This window comes from Mus pahari, chromosome 22 (genome assembly GCF_900095145.1).
Source record: "Mus pahari chromosome 22, PAHARI_EIJ_v1.1, whole genome shotgun sequence".
NCBI lineage: Eukaryota > Metazoa > Chordata > Mammalia > Rodentia > Muridae > Mus > Mus pahari.
Window position 1 is genome coordinate 29545904 of NC_034611.1, and position 8652 is coordinate 29554555.

Consider the following 8652-nt stretch of genomic DNA (forward strand, 5'->3'; position numbering starts at 1 on the left):
ATGCGCATCGGAAAGCAACGAAAGGTACATTGTGAATGCTCCTTTTTTTTTTTTTTTTTTTTTTTGTAGGGGAATTTTTATTTTATTGGTTATTTTGGACTTTTTTTGTCCTCTGGATTTCTATCACACATTTAAATATTTTCTCTTTGCATGTGTTAACTCTTTGGGAAAGCTTCAGCTCGTAGCTATCATATTGGAACTGTAGAAGTACTTGGTTTTCTCTGACCTACCTAAGCACAGATAGCATTCATCTTGTGTAGTACTCTAAAACATGGTATGGAAAATTCCTCATGTTCAATTTATTTCACTTGAGGCTTTTTTGTTTTTGTTTTTGTTTTTTTAAAATTGATGTCTTGGTATTGATATGTGACTTTTGTACATTTTAAATGTATTACGAATTACAGCAAACCTTCAGAATTTTCAGTTTTAATTCTTACGAAGCAGTGACAACCACCTTCCCATATGATTTTAGTAACACTTTAAAAACAGACAGAAAATAAAAAAGTTGTGCCATATCTCAGAGAAAGAAATATAAATATACTTACCAACTTTTTTCCTCATCATGAACCAATTTCAGCTTACATCAGAATTGTAATTTCAAAGCCAGACTTGCTACTGGTTTTAAAATGAATGTTATGTTTTTAATGTTTCTTCTCTCCCCACAAAGCAGCGATAGTAGTAGATTTAACAATACCGTAGACTCTCATGACTATGAAATCGTGGCTATTTGTGTTAACATGTTGTTCCTGTTGTTGATGTGATACAAAGCTCCTGCAAAACAGCTGGCACAGTCCAGTGCACTGGCCTCCCTCACTGGCCTCGGTAAGTGTCTATGGGTGCGCCTGACAGGGCTAAAGGGAGGCTCACTGGCTTGTCTTTCTACTTGTTCTGTTGGGAAATGCACTGTTCCTACGTAGTTTATGAAACTTAGAAGTCAGGCTTACTTCAGTCTCTAAAAGCTTTATCTAGTTTCTTTGAGTAAACATTCACAGTAGAATGACTATAAATGGGATAGTTAATGTAGTTCATTTGGGTGAGTTGAATTGAAGATTTCCTCATTTATTGTTCCAGTGTGTATGTAATATATAATGTATAATTATATGTTATATATTATATACACATAGTTTGTACTTAATAGATAATGGTCTACCCCAGTTTAGGTAGTTTCTAAAATCGCTTTTAAGTTTATGGCATACATACATAGGAATTTACCTAGACAGTAATGAATTTGATGATTTACATAAATTGTGTTGGAGCAAATCAAGTTTCAACTTAGAAGAAATGGGTTTAATCTTACAACAGGAATGTTGTGTTCATAGTTTGCTATTTGCATGCTATTAAGACTAAAGCTTGAGTTTGCCTTTTCCACATCTTCATGTTAATTTGTGTGAGGAACAAGAGAAACGGGTAGAATAAAATGCCCATGTAATTTTGGAATTATACTTTTGAGATCACTTCTGGGTGGGGAGTAATTCATATAATTTTTATACCAGTGAATTAACTTGAGAAATATTTTCAGAATCATTCTCAATTTATTACAGTAGTTGAATTGGCTTAACTGTAGTAAGACTTCATTTTTTTCCATGTTAAATGCTTTTGTTGGTTAGTATGGACAATAAAAGCCATTATGATTCCTTCATCATGAGAAATATGTGAAGTAGTCCAAGGAATAAGATTTTACTATCAGCATTGTCTGAGGATTCTGAAAACGTAAACTTTGAAGTCCTGTCCTCCCCACCCTGAATGCACACATTCTTCCAGGAAAAGGCAATGAAAAACAAAATTAAGTTTCTTCTCTGGTCTTAAAAAGTTTTTAGTGGCTCGTGTAATGTTTGCATATGATGGATTGAGTTTTATGCACACAGGTGGACTGGGTGGTTATGGATCAGGAGACAGTGAAGATGAGAGGAGTGACAGAGGTTCTGAGTCATCTGATACTGATGATGAAGAGTTACGGCACCGAATCCGGCAAAAACAAGAAGCTTTTTGGAGAAAAGAGAAAGAACAGCAGCTATTACAAGATAAACAGATGGAAGGTGATCTGAGATTTCTGTAGCATTTGTCTAGTTTCTTATGTGCTTTTGTGCGTGTATTATGTATGTTTTTTACTTCAGGTCACTAGTAATACATGAGTGTATAAAAGAACTTTCCCTTGGAGTCATTTAGCCATGAGCAAGAGCAAATTCACATTTGAATTTTCTACTTACTGTTCACTGTGTCCTCTGCCTCTGTACCTGTGCCTATCCTTATGTATCTGTCTGTCCCTAACAAAGGGCTTTTGCTCTGGATCTGTTGAACAGCACAGAAAGCATCCCATGGGGGAAAGCATGGAGAACTGTACAGAAATCTTTAACAGTTTCACAAGGGCTTAAGTCACTGGCACTAACTGATCTCAGCTGACCCAGATAAACAAACATTCGTTATCAACCAGTGTTTATAAATTGTCGCTTCCAAACTTTATGGTCAGTTTTAGGCAGTGGCTTTTAACTTTGTATTTGCTGCTTTTCAGCAAATGATGTACAGGCATGTCCAAGTCAGGGGAATAGAAGAGTAATCATTTAAGATTATAGCTTTGCATTAGCTTAAAGTTGATTCCATGAGAAATCCAAGGCAAGTAAAAGTGATTGTTACATTTTCCTTTTAAAAGCAGGGTAAACAAATAATCTGAGTACACAGGAAGATAGTAGTCTTCTGTCTTAAGTGACCTGAAGGTGTATTACTAACTTTGGATGTGAGGTCCAGCAAAAGTCTGTCTCTTAGAATGGAAGAGGTCGTCTGATAACACTATCACGACGGGGTTTGAAACTGAAGTAGAAATATTGTAGCGTAGAACTGGAGGCTTCGTTGTAAGGGTGCATTAGAGCTGAGGTCACATTCTATTTTTCCTATCTTTCTACTTTGTCATAGCAGCCATGTGTCCTCATGATCATAAACCAGGGTCTTTAGATACATTTATTTCATGTTCAAATTGTTGCAATGAAAATATACTTTTGAAAAAAAAAAGAATAGACTTTTGTAATGATGGAGTATATTTAAAATTACTGAAAAAATCCTAGATATTTAGGGAAAATAGAAGATTAGAAATAGAAACACTTTAAGACACTTACATAAGTACAATTTTTGTTGAGTGTTTGTGTGGTAATACAAGGAATGATGAGAGAGTGTAAGGGTTTAATTTTTGAAAAATATTTGGACAGCTATTAGGAAATGACGGGGCTTTGCAGGACTACACAGAGAAACCCTGTCTCAAAAAAAATGTTATATTTTTTAATTTTTGTCTTTTGAGGTAAGGGTCTCTTTTGGTAGTCCTCACTGTCTTGGAGCTTACTGTATGACCTTTGACAGAGACCCTCCTGCCTCTGCCTTCCAAGTTCTGGAATTAAAGCCACCATACCCGGCCACTGCTTATCTCTAACTTACTAGTACTAGACAAGAGGGAAGTCTTTTCTTCTGTCATAGGACCCTTGCGTCTTGATACTTTTATTGTCCTGTCTAGAATGGTAGCTAGCTAACTACATGTGGGTGCTGAGTACTTGAAATATACTCACCTGATGTGCTGACATAGGTAGGCAATGCTAGACTTTGAAGATTTGCTGTGCAAAAAGGTTTCAGTTCACTTTGATGCAGTATTTGAAATATTAAGGTTTTTGATATATTAGGTAAATGGATGTGGCAATACCTTTTTATTTATTTATTTTATGTATATGATTGCACTGTAGCTGTCTTCAGACACACCAGACCCCATTACAGATGGTCGTGAGCCACCATGTGGTTATTGGGGAATTGAACTCGGGACCTCTGGAAAGATCAGCCAGTGTTCTTAACCACTGAGCCACCTCTCCAGCCGGGAATACCTTTTTAATGTAGCTGTTAGAAGGTTTTAATTACTTACCCTAATTCTAGTAAAGATGAAGAAACTATTGTCATAGTTTGATAGTATGGGAATTTTTTGTTTCTTACTTGGCTTTTCTGTGTCTTTTTTCTGTTTCAGAAGAAAAGCAACAAACAGAAAGGGTTACAAAAGAGATGAATGAATTTATTCACAGAGAGCAAAATAGTTTATCACTTCTAGAAGCAAGTGAAGCAGACGGTGATGCGGTCAATGAAAAGAAAAGAACTCCAAGTGAAGCTCCGTCAGTGTTAGAGCCCAAAAGAGAGCATAAAGGGAAGGAGAAGGAGCGGGGGAGTAGGTCAGGCAGCTCCAGTAGTGGCAGCTCCAGTAGTGGCAGCAGGACGAGCAGCAGTAGCAGCTCCGTCTCCAGTTCTTCCTACAGCTCCAGCTCAGGCAGCAGCTGCACGTCCTCTCGCTCCTCCTCTCCTAAGAGGAGAAAGAGACATAGTAGGAGCAGGTCCCCCCCAGTGAAAGCTAGGCGGAGCAGGAGCAGGAGCTACTCTCGCAGAATGAAAATGGACAGCAGCAGCAGGACGAGGGTGAAGCCGAGAGATAGGAGGAGGTCTAATAGAAGTAGCATTGAAAGAGAAAGACGAAGAAACCGGAGCCCTTCCAGAGACAGACGTAGAAGCAGAAGTCGCTCAAGGGATAGACGAACCAATCGTTCCAGTCGCAGTAGGAGTCGAGATAGGCGTAAAATTGAGGATCCACGTGGAAATCTTAGTGGGAACAGTCATAAGCATAAAGGTGAGGCTAAAGAACAAGACAGGAAAAAGGAGAGGAGTCGAAGTGTAGATAAAGACAGGAGAAAGAAAGACAAGGAAAGGGACCGTGAACAGGATAAAAGAAAAGAAAAACAGAGAAGGGAGGAAAAAGATTTTAAATTCAGCAGTCAGGATGATCGGTTAAAAAGGAAGCGAGAAAGTGAGAGGACTTTCTGTAGGAGTGGTTCTATATCTGTTAAAGTCATAAGACATGACTCTAGACAGGATAGCAAGAAAAATGCTACCAAAGACAGTAAAAAGCATTCAGGTTCTGATTCTAGTGGAAGGAGCAGTTCTGAATCCCCCGGAAGTAGCAAAGAAAAGAAGGCTAAGAAGCCTAAACATAGTCGATCGCGCTCCCTGGAGAAATCTCAAAGGTCTGGTAAGAAGGCAAGCCGCAAACACAAGTCTAAGTCCCGATCAAGGTAGTATACTTTTTAAAGTATTCTGTCTGATTGTTTTTTAAGTTTTTTGAATTTATTCAAAGTTGAAAGTGTCCTTTCTTTCTCTCTCTCTTTTATAAACTCAGTTTGGTATTTGTTAAATATTTTAAAATAATGTTAGAAATCCTGTATAAAAGTCTTTATTTATATTGCAGATTTTAAGTATAAATACATTTTTATTTTTAAATTTTGTCTTTTCCCTTTTTTTTTTTCTTTCAGATCAACAACCCCGCCCCGTCGTAAGCGCTGAGGAATGATGTGGCAAGAATGCCATGATGCAGTTTTTAAAAATTCCATGAGTTTAAGGGCTTGTCTCATTATAGAGGCACATTGTGGCTGTGTAGGTGAAACCAGATTTCTTTTTTTTTAATTGTGTAAATAGGTGTCTTTTTCCAAATGCTGCTCCAAGTTACTTAATAGGATTTCTTTGTATTACATTTTTTTCAAGAAATAGTACTTAATAAGACTATAAATATGCCATTCTCTTTCAGCTGTAATGTTCTCAAAATATTCTTGAATGTACTGTGATGTCAATAAAACTCTTCAGTTCATTTTTGTTAAACTCTTGCACCTTAATTTTATGATTTTAATCTAAGGAACGTACTTTTATAAAAGGCAGCTGAAGTTTTGTATAACAGGTTTTAAAAGTTACTCCCATCTTCTCCAAGAATAGTTTGTCAAAGTTTGTAAATTGTGCCCATGGACTTTTGTCAAATTCCAATTTTAAGGGTGCGGGAAAGGGCCAGAAAATGACCTTACTTTTCTTTGAAGCCATCTGATCAGCTTTCTAAACTCTTTGGGGGGGGGGTGTTCAAGTAATTTATTCTCTGTATGAAATGTTATTCACGCCTGTAAAATGAAATTGCTGGAAACAATCAGGCCATTACACCAGTAGAGTTATTTGTAATGACTATTCGACACTAATAGTCTGGAACTATATAGTCACTCCTGTTTTACATGCATAACACCTTGGGGTTACCCATTACCAAGAAATAGGATGTAGGATTCAATATATTTTAAAAATATAATACGACCTCAGCTTAATGGTGGAATATTGTGTTATGCAGGATTGTGTCAATTGCATAACATTAAAATGGTCTGATTTTCTCAGTTTCCAAAACCCATGACCAGTGAAAGGTCTAGAGTGAGTCCCAGCTTGATGAGTAGTAGGCATTTCGCCAAGTGTTCAGCTGCTTCAGGTCTGAGTTTTTAAGATGATACACTTAACACAGTGATAGTTGATCTCTGGAAACAGTGCTTTTCATATTGTAACTGAAAGAGAAGCACAAGTGCAGAACACAGAAGGCAAAGTATTATGCTTTCTTACCAGCAATAGTTCATTTGAAAATAATGCCAGGTTTTTGCCAAGATCAGTGTTTCCTCGAAATGAAGACAGAAATAGATTTGTTTGTGCATTCTTGTACCTCGGCATAGCATCTTAATTTTGAGCAGTTACGCATTTATCTAAAGGAAATAAATCTGTGAATAAATGCATGTTTACCAAAATGGCTGTTTACAGTGCATTTAGTTACACTATTTATAAAGTTGCCATTTCACAGAATAAGTAGTTTGGAGTTCTATACAATTTAGTCATCAGTAATATCTGGAGACAAAATGTGCAATATTTTTTATGTAGGTGAGCTAACAGTGTATCTAATTGAAGAATTCTGATTAATTTGTAATAGATAAGTTGTATAAATTTTTCATACCTTAAAGTGTTTTAGATTACTCTTCAAGTGAAGTATTATTTTCAAAATAAAATTCTACTGAAAAATTCTGCGGGCTATGATACATACATTTTTAGACATACAAATGAAAACCAAAAGGAATTCGCCAGTTTTGCTTAATAATTTGCACGCTTTTTGTCATTCATTAAATCTAACTTTTTAAAGCCAACAAAGTATTCATGATTACTAATAGATACACCTACATTATGATTGTATTTCCAACTGTAAGATTTTTGTGGAAAATTTATTACTTCCTTTACATGTAACAGTATTTATTTTAGTGGGGAGATTTTTTAAATAGGGCTTGCATAATTTAGGGTGCAAATGCTAACTTGTATATAAACGTTAGATGTAAACTTTGGTTGTAAAATACTTTTTAAAATTACACTTGAAAAATAAATACATTCAATTTTCAAGACAGTCAATCTAAATTGGTTGATCAGAATGTCTTTAAGAGATTCCCGTATAAAAGTCTGTAGAGAGGGCTCAGTGGTTAAGAGCATTTACTGCAGTTCTTGCAGAGGACCTAAGTTTCCCCACACCTACACTAGGTGGCTCACAACTTCCTGTGACTCCAGCCCCCGGGGTAAGACACCCCTCTCTAGCCTCTGGGTGCTTACTTACCCACACATGGTACACACAGAGGAACATGGGTTAGAGAGAAATGCTGTAGAACATTCGGCAAGTCAAGTATTTTCGCTTTAATAATAATGTTAGTATTCAATAGTACCATTACATTTAAATAATATTGTCCTGTAACTCTTCCACATTTGCTCTGTGCATGCCTGCACATATATAGTAAGTGTGAAAAAAGCTGAAGGAATCCACATTCTCTAGTGTAGGAGTCATAGTGTTCTTGTGAATATGAGTGGACTCCACCCTATTTGGAGAACTACAAGATTGCTTTAAGGCCCCAAAATATCAATATTGTGCAATTCCAGTAATGTATATGTTTTCTGCCTTTGTAAACTGTCTTGTCGACTTTGTACTGCGCAATAGGTAAATGCCCAAATATAGTCTATTTTAAAGAAATGGACTAGTCTTTAAAGAAATATGAAGAAGAATGGCAGAAGAGCTTTGCAACTTTTAAGAAACTTGTAAATGTATGTATTTTATGTGTATTGGTGTTTTGCCTTTGTCTTCACTCTGCGTTCCTGAGTTACATACAGTTGTGAGTCACCATGTGGTTGCTGGGAATTTAACCTGGTCCTGTGGATGCTGGGAATTAAACCTGGTCCTGTGGATGAGCAGCCAGTGCTTTCAGCCACTAAACCATTTCACCAAGAGGCTCCGGGATTTTTTTTTTTTTTATGGCATGTGTGTGTGTGATCTCTCTAGACCCTGAACTTTAAAAATTTTTAGTTGGAAATTTTTAGGAGTTGCATAAGGCTAAAAATTCCTATAAGTAAAAAAAAAAAAAATTAACATTGAAGTTTGTAAACTGAACTAATGATAGTGAATGCATCTGTGTTAGGGTGCCCAAAAGGACCTGAAGAGGGTGTTAAGTGCTCTAGATAGGGAGTTAGATGGTTGTGAGTCACAGTGTGAAAACTGAAACTTGGGTCCTCACAAAGCCATTTGTCGGCTCCCCTGTCAGTTCAGTTTTAAATAGAATTTGGCAATACAGAATTTCTCAGAGTGGATACCGTGTGATTGACTCTTTGAGTAAGTCTGAGAACTCATCCAGCTGGTGGATGTAGTAGATTGTTCACAGGGATAAAGCTTGTATAGACTGACTTACTCTTCATTTTTTTTTTTTTAATTAAAGAACTAGAACACATTATAAATGTTAAATGGGTGTTGAGTTTTCTAACATATGTATGAGC

At 36.5% G+C, this 8652-nt stretch overlaps 1 protein-coding gene across 1 annotated transcript in view; it reads left to right on the forward strand.

Annotated features, from left to right (window-relative positions):
- The window catches only part of Pnisr (PNN interacting serine and arginine rich protein), a 24713-nt gene extending 17837 nt beyond the window's left edge, over positions 1-6876 (forward strand). The window contains exons 9-12 of the mRNA XM_021221925.2: positions 769-822; positions 1866-2036; positions 3992-5081; positions 5319-6876. Of these exons, the coding sequence (XP_021077584.1) occupies positions 769-822; positions 1866-2036; positions 3992-5081; positions 5319-5349 (1346 nt within the window). The 3' untranslated portion in view covers positions 5350-6876. The remainder of the gene's footprint in view (positions 1-768; positions 823-1865; positions 2037-3991; positions 5082-5318) is intronic.
- Positions 6877-8652: the final 1776 nt, after the last annotated feature.